This window comes from Aulostomus chinensis, chromosome 2 (assembly GCF_037954235.1).
Source record: "Aulostomus chinensis isolate RoL2024-O1b breed Wild chromosome 2, RoL_Achi_v1.0, whole genome shotgun sequence".
NCBI classification, from domain to species: Eukaryota; Metazoa; Chordata; class Actinopteri; order Syngnathiformes; family Aulostomidae; genus Aulostomus; species Aulostomus chinensis.
Window position 1 is genome coordinate 1302588 of NC_141321.1, and position 26496 is coordinate 1329083.

At 43.0% G+C, this 26496-nt stretch overlaps 1 protein-coding gene across 1 annotated transcript; it reads right to left on the minus strand.

The window, feature by feature from the left end:
- Positions 1 to 24896, minus strand: LOC147268729 (uncharacterized). The gene is made up of 9 exons (XM_086222380.1): positions 23941 to 24896; positions 20009 to 20147; positions 19698 to 19928; positions 19476 to 19563; positions 12107 to 12224; positions 6145 to 6696; positions 1509 to 1715; positions 574 to 675; positions 1 to 491 (listed from the first exon to the last, which is right to left on the minus strand). The coding sequence occupies exons 1-9, from the start codon at positions 24796 to 24798 to the stop codon at positions 357 to 359; spliced, it is 2430 nt and encodes an 809-aa protein (XP_086078506.1). The 5' UTR covers positions 24799 to 24896; the 3' UTR covers positions 1 to 356.
- Positions 24897 to 26496: the final 1600 nt, after the last annotated feature.

Genomic DNA, 26496 nt, shown 5'->3' on the forward strand with positions numbered 1-26496 from the left:
AATGAATCTGTCACAATTAAAACTACAAAGATCATTTATGTTGCTGAACAGATACCATGACCGCAGTATGAACATAAACTCTTGTAACTTGAATCATGAATAGCATGGAAATACAAAATAAACAAAAACATTGCAAAATGGGTGCCATTTATCTTACTAATGATTTACATGTTTTGATAAATGTATTTGTATCAAGAATATACTTTTCCTGTGTAAAGGCCACTGACCCCCTCAGCTGGCTGTGTTTGGGTCTTTCGAGAGCCTTCACCAATAGGAGTGTGGCACTGTCCAACAGGACACGTGTAAGAAATAACCCAGGCAGCAGTTCGCTTATCTAAGCATGTGTTAATGTGCCATCACGCTACACGCATCATCAGTTCCTCCAGGGCACGCTCACGGTGGTTCTCATGGACCAACAGTACTTCTTTGATTGTATTCTGCTGGAAGCCCATTTCATTGAATTGGCTGAGGAGGTGAAGAAACTCCTCTGCCTGAAGAAAACAAGATGTGATCATGTTTTTGGTGCTCTAATGGTTGATTGTGCCATACAGGTGCGCTGCCAGAGAAACTTACCTTTCTTTCACAATTCTGAAACATCTCCAGGGCTTCTTCGACCTGAGCTATGTCATGACCCAGCTGGCATAGATGCTCACATGCTACCAGGTATCCCAGTATCTGGGAAGAAAAACACTTATGATCATTAATAAGGAACATTTTAAGTCTGCGTTGTCCTGTAGGAACAATCAGTAAACTCTTGGAACTCATGAAATTCAGTTTAGAGTGTCAGAGCTCCTCTAGCACCACAACACTAGTTAAAATAGAGCCACTTTTATTCTGCATGTCAGAGTGGCTGATTTGAAAAAGGCCCGTTGGTTAATATCCCCAGCATATCTCAAGCAACACCTGTCCCTCAGGGATTAGAAGTCTCTGCATGTGCCCCCCCCCCCCCCCCCAAAGTGACCCTTTGGGCAATTTTTATAAATTCATGAAAACAACTGCGTGGCTGAAGTCATAATATTAAATTTAAATGACATGGCAAGAAGTGATTTGAGATCAGTTTAGAGGCCCAGCTCTTGTATCTGAGATCACACATTAAACTGGAAATACAATATGTGTGAGAGCAGTGTGACCTCGACAGTCATGCATTAGCAGCATGGGACAGTATTACGCTCATTAAGTACTTAGTTGTTCCCTTCTGGTGAAGTCGTATTGAAGTGGCTCAGCAGCTGCCGGCAGGTCTGATTTCTAAATTCATTCCTTGACAGACATTGAAAAGCTCATCTGAAGAATCCAGTAGAAGAGATTAATGCAGGATTCTCAATCTCTTTTAGCCAAATGTATAAAATAATACATGTTGTGCAGATATCTCTATTATGCATGTACTGCAGTTTGAGCTTGAATTGACATCACTGTCCAGTTTTACTAGAGAGAAGAAGGTGATCTGCAGAACAGACAAAGGTAACTAATGAAAGTGGGCTACTGTCTGCTCCCAGAGGGCTTCCACGGACCTGCTCGGGGGTCTGTCTGCCCTTCTTCTGCAGGGCGATAATGGCAGTGTGGAGGGGGTAGCCCCTGGCAGTGATTGCCCCAAGAAGCTCCCTCTCCTCTGTGCTGAGAGCTGACAGCAGTTCAGATGAGGAATCCCAACTGGACGAGGGGGGCTCCAGGGGCGGTGGAGGAAGAAGACTTCCACTGAGGTCCAGGCTGGGAACCGCCTGGCAAAGGACATATCACAGTTAGCAATTTCTTTGTGTGTGTGTGTGTGTGTGTGTGTGTGTGTGTGTGTGTGTGTGTGTGTGTGTGTGTGTAGGTCTGTATGGGGTGTGTTGGTGGATATATGTGTGCTGGGTGCTGGGGTATGTTTTTTCTGGTGTGTGTGTGTGTGGGGGTGGTTTGGGAAGGGTTTTTTTCTGGTGTGTGGGGGGGGGGTGCAAGCATTGGAGACATGCATTGCAATGCAGCTTTGGAGAATACGACAATTTCTCTTTACATATTTTCTTATTGTGTAAATGCTTTGAGATGTAAATGAGTTTTCCAGTTTCTTCTTCTTTATCTTCTACTGACAAAATTCTATCAAAAGCCAAAAGAATAAGAGCATATTGAAAGACTGTGTCAATGAGCCCTTGAAGATCAAATGTATTCCAACACGAATATAAATAAGTTAGCGTGTATGTGCAGTGTTGGCCAGTGTCAACATTCGATACTCAGTCCCTGATCCTGGTCTTTTCCTGGCTTACAGGAAAGCCTCTCCTCAGCCACACTCATCATTCCCCTCAGAGGGTGACATTGACAACCAGTGCAGTGCTTCTAGTACACATGCTTCACATTTTCCCAACAATTTCATTTGCGCATTTTTAGTGTGCTCAGTGGCCCCCATTTATCAAAGGAGTGTACAAACCACCGCAAATATGAGTGGAGAAATCAGCATAGGACAGGACGCGTGAGATTTACTAAACATGTGTATCACACCTATCCCAGCATAAGAACGACCGGCTGTTGACAAATTCGGAGGCTGAACTCTATCGTAATTATCATATCACGCCCTCTATAAATGTGCAGTTTAGAAGCCACACCCCTAGAGTTCATGAAATGGAGAGAGCAACCCAGCGGAGAAAAAAGACTCTTCAGAGGCTGAAGTGAAGACACTCACGAGTCTGGTAGACATGCACCATTTCATATTGTTTGGTAGCCTGAAATCAGGTATAAAAGGGAAACAAAAAATGTGGTGTGGAGAGAAATAACAGCTGCGATCAACAGTGTTTCCACAGTCAATCGGACAATGTCATAGTTAAATTTCTACATCCGTGATGGTTAATAAAACATTCGATGGTTAAACATTTGATACAACTTATTTTAATTCAATTAGAATAAAAACTTTTATTTGCAATAAGGTCAAGAAGAAATGGTCTGACCTAAATGACTCACATCGAATTGTTAGAGCTATGTGTCCAACAATTAAAATAATAATTGTGTGTGTATCTCATGGATCAGATGACTCTGACCATGCAGTGCAGAGTACCTACGCTGCTATTTTGAGAAATGAAAGACCCGTGCGTGCCCTCATGCCATCGGGTTATCAAATTCAGAATACTCACTCTGGCATTGCTGATTACTTGAAAATTAACGGAGCAATAATTTTTGCAATTGATTAATGTGAATTGCGTAATCATTCACGGATGGTGGCGTCATACGCACATGGGTACAATCAATCGCTCCAATCACATTTGGAAATCACATAAAATTCCCTTTTAATCACAGTTTACTGTGCATCATGATACAGGAATTGAATACACTCAGCAGAGAGGGAACTGATCGTCCTCTAAACTGCTGGCATATTTCTGCTGAGTGACGGCTGGGTTATTCCAGACCTATCACCAATAGGCCATTGTTCCACATGGTATGTTTGAAACCAGGATTTTCATAATGTCTTTTACATTCTGTGGTTTTTCTTGATGAGTTTGCATGTTCACTTGTAGAAAACACTGGAAATTCATGTGTGTTCCTGTAAGCAGATGAAAGCTGATGCTCATCTTTACAATCTGATGTGAGCTGTGCATGCATGAGAGACAGTCTTTGACTTTGAACAGATATTTCCAGCTTCACTGTGTCAAAATAAATGATGATGGATTATGAAGCTTTCTATAGACAGTTCAGGTTTACACACTCTCCCTACAGCTGAGTGGACTGCAGCTGTCCTCAGCTACATTCTTATTCTTCTGTTGCCACAGGTTGAGTCCTTGACTGAAGATGTTCATCTGCACCAGGATTGTGGACCCTGACTCTCCAACAGCCCTTTGAATTCCTTTTACATTAAGAGGACCTTCCCTTTTTACCAAGAGATATTCTGGTTATAGACTGCTTTCAAAATATATTTTGGTATGAAGTGGCATTGGGCTCTGTTAGCCATGTTTATGATGCTAGCCCCAGCAAGGGCAGCTGCCATGGCTCACACTTAGAAATCAGGCACAAAATGGCAACCCCTCTCTCTGGAAGCTGGTTCATTTCCCAAAGAAGCAAACCTTGATGCCATCACTGATGGCCTGCACCGGCTGTGAATAGTCCCAGATTGAATTTTCACCCAGATTCTGATTGCGGTCTCCTGCTCCAGGGTCAACTGTCACATCTTTGCTCTGGTACAGGTGGCCAGAGGGTCAGAAGCCAGAGATGAGCACTGTCTGTCACTGGACTCAAACCTATGACCTAAAATACACAGGAACTAGCATCAGTCCAAAGGTGTCTGGGAGGGAGATTTACCCACTGTGTAGCGCTAACTGCTGGCCTCTGCCACACCCGCTGGCCTCCACTACACCTGCTTTCAGTTACTCTGGGTGGGAGCAGTATAGTGAAATGTGGTGATATCCATAAGCCAACAAAATCAGTACATGGTTCCTGTGGCCAAAATTATCACTAGCCCAAATATTGTAGTTCAGAGCCACTAGACAGGTTCTCTCAGGGTTATATTTGTCACCTATGATGCATGGAAGTAATAGTTACTGTGTATCATTTTATTTGTATGATGACTACTTGATGTCTAGTTGAATTTGTACATTTAGATTTTTTCCATTGTTCAACTACTCTGGAGCCTGGAGCGGAGATCAGGGCCCTCTAACACATCTGTACAGTCAGCAGGTGTAGGTAATCTGGCATCAAGACATACCATCCACCCATCCATTGTCTTCCGCTTATTCCTGTTAAGGGTTGCAGGGAGCTGGAGCCTATCCCAGCGTCTACAGGCGAGAGGCGGGGTACACCCTGGACAGGTCCATCGCAGGGCCAACACAGAGTAACAAACAACCATTCACACTCACAGTCAATTTAGAGTATCAATCAGCCTCGTCCCCAATTGCATGTCTTTGGACGGTGGGAAGAAGCCGGAGTACCAGAGAGAACCCACGCAGGCAACATGCAAACTCCACGCAGAAAGATCCCGTGCCCAAGCCAGGACTCAAACCCAGAACCTTCTTGCTGTGAGGTGACAGTACTAACCACTGCACCACCGTGCAGATCAAGACATACTTCTCTAAGTCAAAAGTCCACTCTTAGTCGTGGACTTTTGACCTTTTAATTTGTAGAAGTCATTCTTAATTTTGTGTTTCTTTTCTTGGTGGTGCTTCTTGTCTTTCCTCAGTGTCTTTGTAATTTTATATTTTAGACTCTATTCTGCTCCTGTTTCAGTTTGTTTTCACTTCCGTCCCTCCTTTGTTTGCTTTGTTTGTTTCCTGCCTTGTTTGAGTGCTTCATCTGTCTTGGGCTGCATTCGAATTGCCAAGTAGGTCTGATCATAGGTCGTAGGCTGTCCAAAACCACAACTGGCGCGAGTAGCGATCTACTTCACAACCTAAATTCCAGCCTAAACACGCCCACATTGTAGGTCGGTTCACATGCATCCTACAGAGCAACCTATGGCCCACAATGCACCGCAGACTTCTTCTTCGTCCCTTAAAAACTTGTGGACACGCAAGCCAAGTTTGCGCCACCAACAGTCTACCATTCTTATGCAACATGAACATTTATAGTCATTGTTGATGACTTACACGTGCGTTCATGTGCTTAATAACAGAGAATGAGTGAAAGGTGCATTCACAGTGGAGTGCAGTACAACAGCCAGGCTTTCATTGGTGCTGTCTACCTATTTGCGGTATCTGTGCTCTGCCAGCAGAGGTCGTGCTTCACCACCAATCTTAGGGTGTCCCAATGGTGCCCCCGTGTTTAGGTTGTAAGAGCAAGCTGTAGCGGTAGGCCTTCGTCAGTTCATCATTCCTTGTCAGCCACACCTTTGCTCCCAGTCTTTCTCCTCCTACCATCTCCTTCCTGCCCTCCTGATCTCCACCTGTTTCTTGTCATCAGAGTTATGCATGTCTTTCTGAGTTTGGACAGTTAGCTTTTGTTCTATTTTGTGTAAGTAAACATTCATGTTTTTTTCATCCATGCCTCAGGCTTAGCATTTGGGTCCAGCTCCTCCACCAACCTTAAAACCTACATCTTTAAAGGGTTTTATTCTATGTCATTTATTTCTTTTTAATAGGACAGATTTGAAATGTGAACACATACTCTCTGAGAATCACAGCTGAATATTTTCAATCATTAGTGTTGAGCTGTTGTATTCAATTGATGATTGCGTTTGATTTGATGTGATTTTCTTACCATACGTGTTAGTTTCTGCTCATCATCACCTGTAGGTCTGGTGTCAGGGCAGTGTGAGGTCCAGTTCTTGGACTGACTGTCAGCTCTGGTATCATCCTGCTCAGATGTGCCCAGCAGGGAGAGGCGCAGGTTCTTCCTGCGTTGGTGTGGAAGGCTGCTGAGGCAGGTCGGAGGGTTCAGCAGGTCTGGGACAAAAGCCTTCTGTGATTTCCTCTGACCTCGCTGGCATGAGGCTTCAGAGGCATCAAGCACCAATGATGACTGGGCTTTCTGCCCTGAGCGCTCTCCTTCCTCTTCAGAGTCTGAGGCCGCAAACTTGGTGCGAAGTACAGCAGGGTTAAGGCTGTGAGATCGCTGTCGAGGATTGGGCTCCCAGAAGTCCGAACTGTGGCGGCTGGCCAGTCGGCTCTGCTGGGGGCTGCTGAACATCATCCAGTATGGGGGGCAGGAAGCGAGAACTCCTGATGCAGGGGGATTCACATGAGGCTGATGCTGGCTGCTGAAGCCATTCTGCAGGCCTGTGAGCACCCACTTCTCCAGACTGAACTCATACTGTCACAAGGAGAAACGACACATCAAGCAATGACACACTTTGCATGTTCTTTTCTTCTAGTCACACTGTGTTGGATTGATTTTATATTGTTCAAATGGTAAAAGCCACTTCCAAGTCTTCATCAGTTCAGAAAGACAGTACCATCACGTTCAACATGGCTGCCAGTTACCATTGAAATACAGTCCTCGGACTGGACCAGCACCAGGTAAGAACAAGGTTAAACACAGGCCAAAAACAGATCAGATACAGGTCAGATACCAGTCTAACGAATATCTGACGCAGCCCTGACACACGTCATAAGCAGGTCTGATGCAGGTCTGATACAAGACAGATACACGTCTGACACAGGTCAGATACAGGTCTTATACACGTATGATACAGGTCTGATACAAGTCTAACAAATATCTGACACAGGCTTGACACATGTCAATAGCAGTGCTGATATAGGGCCAAGGAAGGTCATGAGCAGGTCTGATACATGGCAGATAAAGGTCTGATACAGGTCTGACACAGGAAAGATACATGACAGAAGCAGATCTGATATATTTCAGAAGCATGTCTGATGCAGGTCACATACAGATTTCCTCTAGTTCTGTTAAAGGCCTGACACATGTCAGAAGCAGGTCTGATACAGGCCAGATACAGGTCGGATACATGTCAAATGCACATCAGAGGCACGTCTGATACAGGCCAGATACAGGTCGGGTACATGTCAAATGCACATCAGAGGCAGGTCTGATACACGTTTGATGCAGGTCTGGTCCAGGTCTGATTCACATATGATACAGGTCTTCCACAGATCAGCTCTACGTCAGTTACATGTCAGATACAGGTTTGAGACGTGTACAATACAGTTCATGTCTGATAAAGGTCTGGTATACTTCTGATACAGGTGTAATAAACGTCTGATATATGTCATATAAAGGTCAGATACAGGTCTAATACACACCGAGTACAGATCTGATACAAGTCTAGTATAGGTGAAATACACACCTGATACCGGTTTGATACAGGTCTGATTTACGTCTGATACAGGTCTGATATACGTCTGATACAGGTCTGATATACGTCTGATACAGGTCTGATTTACGTCTGATACAGGTCTGATATACGTCTGATACAGGTCTGATATACGTCTGATACAGGTCTGATTTACGTCTGATAAAGGTCTGATAGTCTGATACAGGTCTGATATACGTCTGATACAGGTCTGATATACGTCTGATACAGGTCTCATATACGTCTGATACAGGTCTGATTTACGTCTGATAAAGGTCTGATAGTCTGATACAGGTCTGATATACGTCTGATACAGGTCTGATATACGTCTGATACAGGTCTGATTTACGTCTGATAAAGGTCTGATAGTCTGATACAGGTCTGATATACGTCTGATACAGGTCTGATACAGCTCTGATATACGTCTGATACAGGTCTGATACAGGTCTGATATACGTCTGATACAGGTCTGATATACGTCTGATACAGGTCTGATACAGCTCTGATATACGTCTGATACAGCTCTGATATACGTCTGATACAGGTCTGATATACATCTGATACAGGTCTGACATACGTCTGATAAAGGTCTGATACAGGTCTGATATACGTCTGATACAGGTCTGATATACGTCTGATACAGGTCTGATATACGTCTGATACAGGTCTGATACAGGTCTGATACAGCTCTGATATACCTCTGATACAGGTCTGATTTACATCTGATACAGGTCTCATATACGTCTGATCAAGGTCTGATTTACGTCTGATAAAGGTCTGATATACGTCTGATACAGGTCTGATATACGTCTGATACAGGTCTGATACAGGTCTGATATACGTCTGATACAGGTCTGATATACGTCTGATACAGGTCTGATATACGTCTGATACAGGTCTGATATACGTCTGATACAGGTCTGATTTACGTCTGATAAAGGTCTGATAGTCTGATACAGGTCTGATATATGTCTGATACAGGTCTGATATACGTCTGATACAGGTCTGATTTACGTCTGATAAAGGTCTGATAGTCTGATACAGGTCTGATATACGTCTGATACAGGTCTGATACAGGTCTGATATACGTCTGATACAGGTCTGATATACGTCTGATATACGTCTGATACAGGTCTGATATACGTCTGATACAGGTCTGATACAGCTCTGATACAGGTCTGATATACGTCTGATACAGGTCTGATATACGTCTGATACAGGTCTGACATACGTCTGATAAAGGTCTGATACAGGTCTGATATACGTCTGATACAGGTCTGATATACGTCTGATACAGGTCTGATATACGTCTGATACAGGTCTGATATACGTCTGATACAGGTCTGATACAGGTCTGATACAGGTCTGATATACGTCTGATACAGGTCTGATTTACATCCGATACAGGTCTCATATACGTCTGATACAGGTCTGATATACGTCTGATACAGGTCTGATATACGTCTGATATATGTCTGATATACGTCTGATACAGGTCTGATATACGTCTGATACAGATCTGATATACGGCTGATACAGGTCTGATTTACGTCTGATACAGGTCTGATATACGTCTGATTTACGTCTGATACAGGTCTGGTACACGTCTGATACAGGTCTGATATACATCTGATACAGGTCTGATATACGTCTGATACAGGACTGATATACGTCTGATACAGGTCTGATATACGGCTGATACAGGTCTGATATACGGCTGATACAGGTCTGATTTACGTCTGATACAGGTCTGATATACGTATGATTTATGTCTGATACAGGTCTGGTATACGTCTGATACAGGTCTAATATATGTCTGATACACGTCTGATACAGGTCTGATATACGTCTGATACATGTCTGATACAGGTCTGATATACGTCTGATATATGTCTGATATACGTCTGATACAGGTCTGATATACGTCTGATACAGGTCTGATATACGGCTGATACAGGTCTGATATATGGCTGATACAGGTCTGATTTACGTCTGATACAGGTCTGATATACGTCTGATACAGGTCTGATATACGTCTGATACAGGTCTGATACAGCTCTGATATACGTCTGATACAGGTCTGATATACGTCTGATACAGGTCTGATACAGCTCTGATATACGTCTGATACAGGTCTGATATACGTCTGATACAGGTCTGATATACGGCTGATACAGGTCTGATTTACGTCTGATACAGCTCTGATATACCTCTGATACAGGTCTGATATACGTCTGATACAGGTCTGATACAGGTCTGATATACGTCTGATACAGGTCTGATACAGGTCTGATATACGTCTGATACAGGTCTGATATACATCTGATACAGGTCTGATACAGCTCTGATACAGGTCTGATATACGTCTGATACAGGTCTGATATACGTCTGATACAGGTCTCATATACGTCTGATCAAGGTCTGATTTACGTCTGATACAGGTCTGATATACGTCTGATACAGGTCTGATATACGTCTGATACAGGTCTGATACAGGTCTGATACAGCTCTGATTTACCTCTGACACAGGTCTGATATACGTCTGATACAGGTCTGATACAGGTCTGATATACGTCTGATACAGGTCTGATACAGGTCTGATATACGTCTGATACAGGTCTGATATACGTCTGATATACGTCTGATACAGGTCTGATATACGTCTGATACAGGTCTGATACAGCTCTGATACAGGTCTGATATACGTCTGATACAGGTCTGATATACGTCTGATACAGGTCTCATATACGTCTGATCAAGGTCTGATTTACGTCTGATACAGGTCTGATATACGTCTGATACAGGTCTGATATACGTCTGATACAGGTCTGATACAAGTCTGATATACGTCTGATACAGGTCTCATATACGTCTGATCAAGGTCTCATATACGTCTGATCAAGGTCTGATTTACGTCTGATACAGGTCTGATATACGTCTGATACAGGTCTGATATACGTCTGATACAGGTCTGATATACGTCTGATACAGGTCTGATACAGGTCTGATATACGTCTGATACAGGTCTGATATACGTCTGATACAGGTCTGATATACGTCTGATACAGGTCTGATATACGGCTGATACAGGTCTGATATACGTCTGATACAGATCTCATATACATCTGATACAGGTCTCATATATGTCTGATACAGATCTCATATACATCTGATACAGGTCTCATATACGTCTGATACAGATCTCATATACATCTGGACACACTTACAAACAAGCAAGATTACTTGCTTTCACAGACCTGGAACTTCTTCTTTAGGAGGCTCCTCTGTCCACCACTCCTTACCTGTATAAATGGCACCTTTTTGAACTCATTATCAGTATAAAAGACACCTGTCCACAACCTTTAACAGTCACACTCAAAACTCCACTGTGGCCAAGACCAAAGAGCTGTCACAGGACACAAAAAAACAAAATCGTAGACCTGCACCAGGCAGGGAAGACTGAATCTGCAATAGGTAAGCAGCTTGGTGTGAAGAAATGAATGATGGGAGCAATTATTAGAAAATGGAAGACCTACAAAACCACTGATAATCTCCCTCGATCTGGGGCTCCATGCAAGATCTCACCCTGTGGGGTCAAAATGATCACAAGAACGCTGAGCAAAAATCCCACAACCACACGAGGGGGGGGGGGGGGACCTAGTAAATGACCTGCAGAGAGCTGGGACCAAAGTAATAAAGGCTACCATCAGTAACATACTATGCTGCCAAGGACTCAAATCCTGCAGTGCCAGGCGTGTGCCCCTGCTCTGTCATTGCCAACAAAGGGTGTATAAAGTAAAAAGTATAAAGTATTGAGATGAACTTTATTTCTTGACCAAATACTTATTTTCCACCATAATTTGCATAAATTCTTTAAAAATCAGACAGTGTGATTTTCTGGATTTTTTTCTCATTCTGTCTCTCATAGTTGAAGTGTACCTATGACGAAAATTACAGGCCTCTCATCTTTTTAAGTGGGAGAATTTGCACAATTGGTGACTGTCTAAATACTTTTTTGCCCCACTGTACATGTCAGAAGCAGGTCCGACACTCGTCTGACACAGGTCACGTTCGTTACACATCTGATACAGGCTCCAGTATTACTGCTCTTTCATCAAGACAACATCCTTGAGCACATCTTAAAAATGTTCATCTTTTTTGGAAAATTGTATTTTCAGCAGAAAAATAGTCAGTTGAATTAGAATTCATGATCACTAGGATTTTTACTTTACTATCCCTTCGTGCTCGTTCAGCTCCACCTGCCGTTTAAAAATGTGTAGCTCTCCAACAAATGGTCATGAGAGTTAAGTAACCATGAAAGTGGCCCTTGAGGCATGGCGGTGAACACTTGCTCCTGATGTAAATTCACATGTAGATATAGTTCATACATAAACTGAGGAGCACACATACCTCAGTCTCTTGCAGTAAACTTATGTAATCAGGAATCACCAGTGTTGTGTTGTCCTCGACATCTTGTGAGACACCCAGTGGCATTTTCAGAAGAACACCTTCCATATCGCCCAGTTCACTGAGGACAGACAGATAGTTCATCTCAATGTGAAAATGTTTTACTGAACAGTTGTTCTGACAGTATTGCTTGCATTCCTTCACTTATTTATATCATTCAGTTTCAGAAAACTCCATTCATCCCCATAAGAGGAAATTAAGGGAGCAGAAGGTAAGGAAGCACAATAACACAACAACAATACGCTCACTAATTCTTCTGATTAACAGCTTCACCACTGAAACAAGTTGACTCAGACCTTTGCCTCCACTACAGAAACATGTGACAAACATCCTGAGAGACAGAAAACAGTACCAGAGTTTCTAACTCTCAACCTGCTGGTTGAGTATCTGATTCAGGTAATTTAAAGCTTTGGAGGACTGTGGAGAATTTCTTTATTCTATGTAATATTCATTGAATACTTTATTAAGGGGGGGTCTTATGAAGCAGGTGCTCCAATTCAAGTACAAAAGAGAGACTAAAGATTGAGATAAATAGTTAAATAGAAATTTGTGAAATACAAGATGTAAAGAGGCAGCATGTGGCGCAGTGGTTAGCACTGGTTATTTATGTTTGTTTTATTTGGAATTTCTAGTGTAAGAGAGGACTAAATGGTGTTCTAATGATTTTAATTTGGAAATGATATTTTTTTGGCACACAAATTACAGTATTTAAGTATTTTTTGAAGCAGTACTATCTGCATAAAGTAGATATTGAAGCTAAAGCACTCGCAGTCAGAGTTTGTTGTTGACCTGATGCGGCTCTTCTATTATACTGCAGTTACAGTTTGGGACTAACAGATACAAATGCCAGTCTAAATTAGGTCTACTTTCCCAGAAATACATCTCCCTCTTGTTCCTCTTACACTAAATACAAGTGCATTTCTATATCGGTTGGTTGTTACATAACAAAAAGGGAATCATGTGCAGCTCAAGGATTAGATTACAACATGTGAGTTTAACAACTAGACAGTGCGATGCTCAGTATTCAATCAGGAAAAGTCTTAAAGCTGTTCATAGTTGATGCACAGGATAATACAAAAGTCCGTAGGAGTGTTCCACCAAACCACCGGAGTGTCCCACCAAACGACCAGCCGGATAGGTTACTGGATTTAATCTCCTCCATCCCTGCTGTCCTGACAAAGCTGATCACAAAAACCAGGCAGATGGTCCAGGACTTACAATACCAGAGAGACCAGATGCTCCATACTGATGACGTGGGCACCAAGTCTCAACAGTGATCCAAGGTCAAACATAGATTACAAATTCTAATTCCCTACAAATATCAACGTTGTTCTTCTCCTCTCAATATTCAGTGTATCAGTGGAAGTATCCATCCATCCATCCATTTTCTATCCCGCTTATCTGTTCAGGGTCACCAGGGGGGCTGGAGCCGTTCCCAGCTGATATTGGGTTGGCAGGGTTCCCCCTGGACGGGGTCGCCAGTCTGTTGCAGGGCCATCAGGAGCAATTAGGGGTTCAGTATCTTGCTCAAGGACACTTTTGACATGGTCACCGGGGGAAGTGAGGATCAAACCAGCGACCCTTTGGTTGCGAGACGGCCTCTCTACCTCTGAGCCATGACACCCTTTGTCTAAGTAGAATTTTTTTATACATAAGATATGACTTTAGAATGGTGTAATATGATGTTAGTTAAGTTTCTCCACAGAAAACAGCAGAAAACTGCCAGAAAATCCCTGTCACCAGTCCACGTGATTGTTTCAGCTTCAGGGACCGTTGAAGGTTGGATGTCATTCATGCTTCTTCCTTTAAACTGTTTATATCCACAACAGAAGATTACTGTTTAACCTATAGCATGATAGGAAACTGCTGTGATTACTGTTACTAGAAAAAAAAAATCTGTAAACATTTATATTTTACAACTATAGGAACATTTACTGATCTTGAAAAAAATGTATGTGTGTAACTGTTAGATTGTGCATATTGATACGTAAACTTCTATTTGATCATGCCGATGTTAAAAGAAAGCTAAGCCTACCTGTGTGTCCTTTGCTGGCTCCTCTCAGCTGTGTTTCGCTGACATCTGAAGCTACTGAGACCAGTGACATCACTAATCTACACACTTATCAGCTGCTTTACTTCCCACGCACACGCTCAGTGTGGCGCGTAAACAACAAGTGATTACACCAAAGGATCAGTGGGACAAACCAACAGTGAGACTTAAAGTCTGTTTATCTTACTGATTTTTTTTTTTTATTATCAGAGCCTCAGCATCTGTGTCAAAGTGTAGAGGAGAACCTGTGGTGGTCTTGAGGTTCCAATAACTGTCCATTAGAAGACAGAAGAAAATTGGTTTCCCCATCAGTGAGATCAGGTTCCAGTTACACCTCCACCCATCTGAGTTTAACTTGAACATCCAAGAAGTCAAAACTCGCCAAATTTGGCCAAATCCTAATTAGCCACCATTCAAAACATTTATAAATATCAACCAAGACCTTCAAAAAACGTATAAAGATTTCACTTTTCATCTCAAGTGGTAGATTTCACATGTGACACAAATCCACGATGGCTTCCACCGAGTAAATTATGCGTTTGTTTGTTTGTTATAAGGAGGTCATGTAATCACCATAGAATGAGTCAAAGTCAGAAAAAGCTTTGCCAATTTACATGTTTTATCATAAAACAGAACTGGACTGATCCAACTGGGATGGTCCGCTCTACATAGTCCAATCGGGGGGGTCCAGTCTTGATGGTTCAAACAGGACAGTCAAATCCAGATGATCCGTTCTATATAGCCTGATCAGAACTGCCTTATCTAGATGGTCCAATCTGGATGAACTGATAGGGACCGTGATTTACAAGGTCAGATCTGTACTGTAATTAGGAAAAATCTTGTGAAATTGTCATGATGCTGTTTTGTAGTCTTAGAGAGCCACATAGTGGGCATTTTTAGTCATTGCCCATCATTATTGATCTTGTTCATTTGTTTAGTTCATAATTTCTCCTTTATCAGATTATAGGAAACCTTTAAATCTGTGAGAGAGCAGAGCACTTTGTCTGTGGTCAAGTCAGGTCAAAACTCGGCTTACTCTTACACAAAACACAACCAACATGAATTTTAAAGTTTCAGTTGAGACAAATATGAACATTAATTTACAAACAATAAAAGGTTTCTACTGCTTATCCTGTGGAAAATGGATGGACTTGCCTTGGTGTTATTACTGGGCCACTGAGAGAACATCCTATTTATTTTCCAGGTTTTGGTGTTTCAGGGGGGTAGCCGGAGCTGTAAGTCTCTGCTTGCTGGGCTCCAGGACCTCCGGCATGGAAAAGTGTTGGACTTCCTGGTGTCCTTTCTTTCTCCCCCAAATCGTTCTGGAGCTCTGAGAACTGACGAACTTCTCTCTGAGCTGCCTTGAGCTGTTCCTCCAGCCTGGTCTTCAGCCTCCTCTCCCATGGTGGGTGACGCTCCTGGTGGCTTCTGCTGCACCAGCAGGATCACTGATGCTGTGGTGCTCGTTGGTCTCAGTCAAGGTAGCAGTTACATCTCTGTGCTACAAAACCATGTGGAACAATACCTCTGTGTTAAGATAACTTGTTGTAATTATGTAGTATAATACCTCTATGTGACTATAACTCTGTAGTACCGGTATTATACCTTTTGGTACTATGTGTTACTGTTACTTAGTAAGTAAGTAGTAATACTGTAATTCTGTAATATTATCCCTCTATGGTATTTTACCTCTGTGTGACTAAAACTATGCAGCATAATACTTATTTTAACTCTGTATTATACTAATGTGTTACAATAACTTGGTAGTATTATACCTCTGTGGTGCTATAATTCAGTAGTATAATACATCTGTTACTGTAACTCTGTAGTGCTGCACCTCTTTGGTACTTCATATTCTAGTATTATACTTCTGTTACTATAACTCTGTAGTACAATACCTCTTATTATAACTTTTTTTAATTTTACCTTTTTGGTACTGTATCTCTGTAGTATTATACCTGTGCGGTATTATACCTCTGTTACTGTAGTTATGTACCTCCGTGTTACTATAACTACATTGTACAATACCTCTCTGTCACTATAACTCTGTGGTATTGTACCTCTGTGGTATAATGTACTAGCCTTGCAGTACTTGTCCCTGAGTTAATAGAAGCAAGTGACCACATCCCAGCAGGTGGCACCAGGCCCTGTGAACCAGTCACACACAGACCCACTAAAGCTAAGTGGGACTGAAATTATTAAACGAAAAGAATCAGAACATTAATCTTTATTCCATCGTGCTGGCTCAACACTTCAAGTTCATGTGTTGTTGAGATGGCTCAGTGTCCGGAAATGGTTCAAGATTCAACGACACATATTCCCCACACAGAGACTTAGTGGGTCAGGCGCTGTCACTGAGGAGAGCTGATGCCCAGAACGGGTCTGAGGGGATCTCTGGCAGGATCCAGCTCTGAGGAACCGCTGTCCCATCAGGATGATCTGCTGCTGCCAGGAACATGTCCCACTCTCTCCTGGAAGAAAAGCAGATAAGAGTCCCTCAGGGCTTGATCCACCAGGCCAGTCCTGTTGTGGCCATGACAAAACTGCTCCAGCTGTGCGGCTGCTCTACGTTAATATCCTGACACAAGGAAAAGTGTCCTAGAGATGGTTCTCCACTGCTCTCTAGCTAGGCCTGCCTAGTCAAGGTATTTAGATGTATGCAAGTGTGTAATAGATGCAATGCTACACTACTACAGTTTGAGTTGACACCATGATCACTTTCATTTAGCATATTTTATTAGATCGGTGATCAGCCGATCTGCGTTCACAATCCCCGATCCGATCTTGAAAAATATCAATAACGTCATACATTTATAGCCCGCAGTGTATAAATAAAAGGTGCATTTCTGCCCCCTACTAGTCATCACTGCCATGGTCCAAATGGACATGATGTATTAAGGTCAAAGGTTGCCGCCGGCCGCACATGGCTCCACATTTGTAAACAAAAAAACTGTGTCGGCTGAGTGGCGACTCTACGAGTTGGAAGATGAATGCAGGCCCGCAGCAAAATGCAAAGTCTGCAAGCAAATGGCTTCACATAGTGGCAGCAACAGAGCTTCTACAACACAACTAATTGAATTCGGCATCTCAAGAAACACGAAGCAGAATATAAGGAATACAGCGCTGCTACCGATTCAAAAGCTGGTCTGACGCAGCAGCAGTTACGAGCTACTGTCTAGGCACTTCATAACGAGCACAGCAATACCGGAACTTTCCAACAAAGTTGGGACTCACGTACAGGATCTTCTGTGTTCTTCAATTTGTAAATTAAACAAAATGGTGAGGAAAAGAAAAGCATGGATTGACCCCTGAAGCAAACAATCCAATTTATTTATTTTATTTATTTTTTGCAGTATTGCAATGCACCAAGAGAAAAGTCGGAATCCAATGGATTCAGTTTATTCAAAGAAAGAAAAAAGATCGTTAAAAAAAAAAAAATCAGGATCGGCAATTACTCATCATTAAAAAAATCAGGATCGGATCAGGACCACAAAAATGGGATCGGGACATCCCTACTTTAAATCAAACCTGAACGTACCTCATGAGTTTATTGAGGTTCTTCTTATATGTCCTCCAGTAGAGGACCGACCTACATAGTCCCCCTGGAATTAAATGTCAAATGATGTCAACATTAGTTGACGGAGGTTCATGGTATGAGTTTGATCGCTGGATTCATTTTTGTATTGATGTGAGTTTTGACAACTGTGTTTATTCAGTATGAGTCTATCAAGAACAGGGGTCTGCTAGTACATTAGACTCCTGACTCCTGTAGACACCTGTCCTCCATTGACACCTCAACCCTAAAGTTTCCTGTGTCCGATAGACACCTGAGCCCTGTAGACTCCCGTCCCCTATAGATTTCGATCCTGTCCAGTGTCCTGTAAACTCCTGTCCCCCAAAGACTCCAGTCCCCTACAGACTCCCGTCCTGTCCAGTCACCTATAGACTCCTGGTACAGGACTTAAAGACTTATATCCCCTATAGACAACTGTTCTCTATAGAATCCCGTCCCCTAAATACTGCTGTCTTGTCGGGCCCTCTATGGACTCCCGTCCCTCTACAGTTTCCCATCCTGTCCGGTCCCCCAGTAGATTCCTATCCTTTAAGGCAGACCTGGGTATTTTTAAGTTCGTAGGCTAAATCCTGCCCTTTTCGCATCCTTGTCCAGCCCACGGTATGTCAGTCATAAACACAAGTGTACAAGTTTTTATGCTTTGCATGAAAAACAACTGTGTTGCGTCTATTTTGAAAAGCCTGGCTCATTTTTGCATAGATGCGCACATCTGCATCTGCACAGCGACAGGTGATGCTAGCCAGTGACCCCTGGCCCCTTAAAATGTCAGCTCGTATCAAAAAAAGAAGTTGATTTTGAATGCTGTGTTTTCAACGTGACATGGACTGCTAAATATTTCTTTACAAAAGTCAGAGGTAAAGCCATGGGCCTAGTTTGTGGTACACAAGGTGTTGTATTTAAGGGTTACAATCTGAATCGCCGCTACACCACAGACTGGACTGAACAAGTAAACTGAACTGAGAACATCAAAAGCACTTGTTACTTTTTGTAGGAAGTTTATCAGTTGCTTATCTTTAACATACTGCAAAACACCTCTTCAGTATTTGTGGAGGTAAAAAAGTTCAAAATAGAATGAAACAGAGATGTAATGATTGTTTTTGTCGAAAATTGTTCATTATTTTTACATCATTATTTTCCTCTCTGACCATCACCACAATTCATAAATTTACATAGATTTACAGAATATTCTTATACATGTGATTACCAGTAGTATCTAATCACAATGGGAGAAAACTGACCAGAAGTTGTTGTTGGCCGAACCAGAAGTTGTTGTTGGTTCAGCCCTCCAACACAGTTCCGATTTTTCATGTGGCCTGTAGAAATTAATTGCCCAGCCCTGCTCTAAGGACTCCTTTCCCCCATGGACTCAATATCCTACACACTCTCGTCCCTAACATTAATTCTAGACTGTTAATTGAAGTTGTATGGTACTTCAACTTTGCGCTGCCAACGACAAGCTAAACAAATGAAATACAAATGATTAATGATCACAATTAACTACTCTTAACTACTCACAGTAAAATTAGTCATGATGAAAAACAATACGTTCATTAATTTGTTTTTGTAATTATTCACTTTAATTTTGACAAATCTCAACCATCTCTTTTAAAACTCACATGACTAACACAGTTATTACTTTTGTTCAAAGTTAATATGTTTGTCAAACTTCAAGTGAGAAGGAGGTTTACCTTATTTGTACCAAAGCGTAGAGTGAGTGCTCGGCCTGAGTGTAGTATTCTCTGAATGATTGCAGGACAGGATCAGCAAGAAACCCATCTGCGAAAACAGAGAAACAGCAGAAGTATTATTTCTCTGCTGGAGCATGGCTGACATTCAACAAGATTAGTGAAACATCACAACGTCAGAACACATGAAATCGCAGTAACTAGTCAGCTGGCCGAAGCAGTTACCTCCAAACAACATGACGTCCACCTGCTGTCTTCTCTGTATCTGTGTCTCCTTGTCCTTCTTCCGTCTGGTCTCCTGGTCTCTCTTGCGCTCTTCCTCCTGTACGCCCTCCAGCATCACCATGAGGGCCTTCTCCTCTGCTGAGTAAATGACCGTCCTCTTCCTCATCACAGACCTCAGCCGCTCCAGCTGGCTAATGAAGGCCTCTCCACTCTCTCTCTCAGTGAAAATACCTGTAACACACACACTCTTTTTGACTTCCCATCTCACCTGTGACCATGAATTCAGATAGGGATCTTTTTTCTTGGGTTACCTTTCCTAGAAGCAGCCTCTTCTCTCAGTTTGCGCAGTTTCTCCAGCGACCTGAGAACATCCTGCATTCGCTTCACATCAGCCTGCTTCTTACGCACCTCACACAGAACCGTGTCTGCAGCCAACTTCAGCTCCTGCTCCTGGAGATACAGACAGATTTGAATGTAAGTTATTTAGGTCAAGGGTCACGTTTCCTGATAAGAAGCCTTCGAGAAGTAGAGGGCTTCCAAACATAAGCTTGAGAACAGGCAAGGCTGTCAGCTGCCTGCCAGGCAACAAGAGGCCCCCAGGGGCCTACATCTTTCCTCCACAGCCCTTCCTCAAGATGTGGGTTAGGGTAGTAGGTCTCAGTAGGACCCCTTCCAGGAGCTCAGCTAGCATTAGTTAAAAAACGAGCAAGATCCTCATTATTCATCTGGAAGTGACAAAACAATCAAGCAGCAGTGTGGAAGGTGGAGTAGTGGAGGGGACAAATAGGAAAATTAATGAGAACTAGAGAACTGAATGCAGAAAAAATGAAGAGCATTCAACAGAGGGATGTGAGCAAGTAGGACGTGTGAAGATATGTCACAAAAATCAATATGTAATCAGTGTTTCCATCAATGCAATGGCAGCAAATGGGTCTCATGAAGCTGTAAGAAGATGGCAGTAAATGCGATGGTACGCATGACTATGCAGTAACAAACAGGAAAAGGGAGAAAATGGATCAAGGTCTGTGGGAGCCATCTTCAGCAGTAGTTGTAGCTGTCCTCAGGTACCAGCTACTATTGCATATACCATTGGATATTCACCAAAGAGCTGTCTAAGGACACCAGGGACAAGATTGTACACCTGGCATGTTAGACCACCAGATTGATTAAGTGGCTGATAACAAGACCTAACAATAGGTATGGGCGATCTGGACTAAAACTAAAACCTCAGATTTTACCCAAACCAGTTCCAGACCAATGACAATACTACTCCTTTCTGAGAAACAAACTTCTTGCTCTCGTTAGCCATGTTGCTGCTATGCATACGCAGGAAACAAGGGGGAGGGGTGAGGGGGAAAGCTATGGAAGCTCCTGGAGGACAAAAGGTGCGCCATAGCAAGAAGAGTAAAAATTTTTATTTTTAAATCGTCCGCAACAAAAACACTCAAATTAATAAATAAAATCGAATGGCACAGAGGCATTCATCATGGCAGCACAAGAGTAGGCCCTTAGCATAAGAGCCATAGAGGCCAAGGTCTACGACACCAGATCAGCCCCAAGGTGCAGGCTGTGTAAGGATGCTCCTGAGACAATCCAACAACCAGTAGCAGTTTGGAAGATGCTAGCCGCAAAACCATGCATGGAGAGGCACAACCAATTGGCGGGGATAGTGTACAGCAGGGGTCCCCAAACTTTTTTCTGTGAGGGCCACATAACTTTCCCCTTCTCTGATGGGGGGCCGGGGTCAGTTTGTAACAGAAAAAGGGTGATAATCATGGGGTTGCCTAAATGTAAAAATGTATTGTTTTCCAGAATGCCACACAACCAAATAACCCTCTCTGGGTTCTTTACAGAACAAAAGTCAGGAAATCTATAATGACACTACCAAATAACCCTCTCTGGGTTCTTCACAGAACAAAAATCAGGAAATCTATAAAAACACTCCCAAATAACCCTCTCTGGGTTCTTCACAGAACAAAAGTCAGGAAATCTAGAATGACACTACCAAATAACCCTCTCTGGGTTCTTCACAGAACAAAAGTCAGGAAATCTATAATGACACGACCAAATAACCCTCTGTGGGTTCTTCACAGAACAAAAGTCAGGAAATCTAGAATGACACTACCAAATAACCCTCTCTGGGTTCTTCAGAGAACAAAAGTCAGGAAATCTAGAATGACACTACCAAATAACCCTCTCTGGGTTCTTCACAGAACAAAAGTCAGGATATCTATAAAGACACTCCCAAATAACCCTCTCTGGGTTCTTCACAGAACAAAAGTCAGGATATCTATAAAGACACTCCCAAATAACCCTCTCTGGGTTCTTCACAGAACAAAAGTCAGGAAATCTATAATGACACTACCAAATAACCCTCTCTGGGTTCTTCAGAGAACAAAAGTCAGGAAATCTATAATGACACTACCAAATAACCCTCTCTGGGTTCTTCACAGAACAAAAGTCAGGAAATCTAGAATGACACTACCAAATAACCCTCTCTGGGTTCTTCACAGAACAAAAGTCAGGAAATCAAGAATGACACTACCAAATAACCCTCTCTGGGTTCTTCACAGAACAAAAGTCAGGAAATCTAGAATGACACTACCAAATAACCCTCTCTGGGTTCTTCAGAGAACAAAAGTCAGGAAATCAAGAATGACACTACCAAATAACCCTCTCTGGGTTCTTCACAGAACAAAAGTCAGGAAATCTATAAAGACACTCCCAAATAACCCTCTCTGGGTTCTTCACAGAACAAAAGTCAGGAAATCTATAATGACACTACCAAATAACCCTCTCTGGGTTCTTCACAGAACAAAAGTCAGGAAATCTATAATGACACTAGCAAATAACCCTCTCTGGGTTCTTCACAGAACAAAAGTCAGGAAATCTATAATGACACTACCAAATAACCCTCTCTGGGTTCTTCAGAGAAAAAAGTCAGGAAATCTATAATGACACTACCAAATAACCCTCTCTGGGTTCTTCACAGAACAAAATTCAGGAAATCTAGAATGACACTACCAAATAACCCTCTCTGGGTTCGGGTCTAGGATTTTTGTCTGGGGGTTGCCAGATAGGGGCACAGACTGCAGAAGGGTGGAATAGAATGTCACATTCTATGCGTGTATGAAATAGTTACTAACTGACTGTGTGTTCACACCAAACGGCAATGTGAATTTTCGCTTAGCTTTATTCACGAATATAAACATATTGATCCAGCGATCAATTTCGAAAAAAATTACAATGGAATTCAATGTCGACTATTGCGGGCCGTAGTTTGGGGACCACTGGTGTACAGTAACATCTGTACCCAGTATGGACTAGAAGTACCCAAATCCCAATGGGACGTACCACCAAAAGTGGTTGAGATCAACAGGGCTAAGGTGCTGTAGGGCTTCAGCTTCCAGACTGACAAACAACCAACTGGACATTGTAGTGGTGGGCAAACAGCAGAAGAGGGCAGTGGTGATGGATATGGCGGTACCAGCTGACACCAACATCAGGAAAAAGGAACACGAGAAGATTGAAAAGTACCAGGGGTTAAAAGAACGACTAGAATGGATGTGGGAGGTCAAGGCTGACGTGGTCTCCGTGGTTGTAGGAGGTGACCCCCTAACTGGGAGAGTGGCTCCAGAAGTTTCCAGACATAAAACCTGAATCCTCTGTCCAGAAGAGCACAGTCTTCGAAACAGCTAAGATGCTGTGTAGAACACTCAAGCTCCCAGGCCTCTGGTAGAAGACCTGAGCTAGAGGAGGACACAGAACCACCCTACAAGGATGAGAGTGACATTATACACACACATATATACATATACACATATTGTGTCTTTATCGGCCCTTACATGTATTGTGTGGATATGCAGGAGTACAGGAAGTTCCTAATATGCACTATGTACAGTTACTATTCTATGAGGGTTCTACTGCAACCACGCCTGTACCCTGTGTCTCCACACAACCCCACTTAGCTCAACATCAGAACTTCACAGGAGCCAGGAACCTCATAAGACCTTACAGGACCCTTTACAGGAACTGGGAACCTCACAGAAACCCTTACAGGGACCTGGGACCTCACAGGAACCCTTACAGGGACCAGGAACTTCACAGAAGCCAGGAACCTCACTAAAACCTTTACAGGGGCCTATCAGTTATCAGGAACCTTCCATAGGTTAGAGACTTTTGAATGTCCCTGCTGGAACTCTATGAGTTGAGACAGCTTCTGTAACAATTACAAATAACAAACCTTCTTCCTCTCCTCTACTTGCTGTATCTGCTTCATCCTCCAGCCATCGATGGCAGCCTCCTTCTCAGTGATGCTCGTCTCTCTCTGTCGCGCCTCCATGTCTATTCGTCTCCTGCATCTTGATCGCTGGACTCTGGTCTTCTTAATATAGGACAATTTAGTCACAAAAGAATGGAACCATTCCGCTTGGCTGAGACGTGACACTGTGGTCTGCAGCTCAGATTTTATACCGAGAGCTGTTAAGTAAGAGTGATTCCAAACATCCAGGTTGTCCAGGTTGGTCTTCAGGGTCTCACAGGACTGGGACAGTCTGTGAACGAGTTGAGTGGCTCGGTCCAACTCATCTCTCAGCTCCAAGACACTGACCTGGCTTTCTCGCCGGCTCAGCGGCTTTCGGGAGATTCTGTGTCTTTTCAGTAGGAACTGTTGGAGCCAGAGTTGATCCCGCTTCCTCTGGCCCCTCCGCTCGTCATCGTCTGTAGAACACGGAGTAGCCGGTTGTTCCTGCTGTCTTGGACTAGCGTCTTCCATGACCTGGAAGTGACTTCGTGGAACAGGAGTAAACTGTGGGCTGAACGTGTGGAATGATGGCGGTCCAGGGAAGTGGCCAGGTGGCGGCGGAGGGACAGACGGGTGGAACACGTATGGCGGAACCAAAGGAGGGCTACCAAAATTCCCGGGAGATATGGGAGGCATCGTGCACCCGAATCCCGCAGAGGGACCGTTGTATCCAGGCGAGGTTGTCCAGCGACCCGCAGCCAACTCCATCATTGGTGGCCTGGACGTGTCCGGAGTCTCCTGGTAATAGACGGACCGGGCCGGCTGCTCCGGGGGACCACCTGGAAACGAACTGCTCATTGTCGCTGATAACAGTACACCGACACAAACTACGACAAAGCGATCAGTGTCTCTCTGCCGCCATCATTCTTCTTCTTCTTCTTCTGCTTAAGCTTCTTCTTCCTCTTCTTTTAAGGTCTTATGGCGGCTGGCATCAACTTATAGGTGCATTTGCCGCCACCTACCGGACTGGAGTGTGGAGCAGTAGATAAACAGTTACAGACTATATTTATAAGGGTACCAAAAGACCCAAACCAAAATCAGAACAAAAAGAAAAAGGAAAAACCCATACATAATTAAATAAACCACCAACTAAATCCCCTCCATTAAGCTTGTTTTTCTCAGATATTTCCTTACGTTCATTTACATTTTCTGTCCTTTTTAACAGATTCCCTAATGTGAATCCAATTTTTTCCCTTTGTAGTCCTGTCTTTAACATTCTCCTCTCCCTCTCATATTCCTTACACTCCATCATCACATGCTCTACTGTTTCCTTTTTATTACACTTTCTACAGTTACCTGTAGGATGTTTCCCTATCAAGTGAAATATGCTGTTTAACCCTGTGTGTCATGTACCAGCTGGTGTATTTCCAACACCAGGTCTTGTCTGCAGGATTTCATGGTTTTTATGCTTTCTAATGCTGCCCAACTGTCCGCAGCCACCAAAGAGTGCATTTCGCTATTTCCCTTAAACCATTTTAGTGCAAGAATGATTGCTACTAACTCCACTGAGTAAACTGATGCATGATCTGTTATTCTTTTCTTAATTTCTATTCTTTGCTGTGGAATGTACACCGCTGCCCCGGTCCTTCCAGTTTCTGGGTCTTTTGACCCATCTGTAAAAATCAATAATTTATCCGTGTAACTTTGCTCGAGATATTTTTGCACCATTGCACCAATGTCTCTTGCTCTTGTTTTCCTGTTTTTGATCCTGTTCTGGATTCCTAAATCAACTGATGGCTCCTGGAACACCCATGGTGGAGTGTCTGTGAGTGATACATTCATGATGTAGTTCATCTTGTGTAACCCAATATGTTCCGCTCCAATATTCCCAATCCAACCCAAGTTCCAAAAGCTGGTTTTATGGTGTTCTGCACACTCCTTTATGACAGCCTTTGCTGGGTGCGATTGATGATGTCCCTGCAGGTAAATCCAGTGCTCTAGTATGATCTTCTGCCTTCTTGATCTCAAGGGTTCTTGCCCCATTTCAACCTGTAAAGCTGCTCCAGGAGATGTTCTGAAAGCTCCACTACACATTCTCAGTGCCTTCGCCTGCTCTGCATCCAGTTTTTTCAGATGACTCTCTGCTGCCGACATGTACGCCACACTGGCATAGTCTATTCTTGATCCGAGCAGAGCTTGATAGACACTTATCATGGCTTTCCTGCTCGCTCCCCACTCTCGCCCTGCCAAACACCCCATCAGGTTGTTCACTCTTTTACACTTGTCCTCCACTCTTTCTATGTGCTCTTTCCATGTCAGTTTTTCATCGAGTAAAACCCCCAAAAACCGAATAACTTTTACCTGCTCTCATTGCTGACCGTATATTTTTATTGACACCTCCTTATGTCGTTTTGCAAAACACATTGCTTGGGTTTTTGCCACCGATACTGCAAATCCCCACCTGTTCGCCCACTCTTCTACTTTCCTTACTGCTGCTTGTTGTTTCCCTTGCAAAAATTTTTGATTTCTTCCCCTCACCCACAGTGCCCCATTATA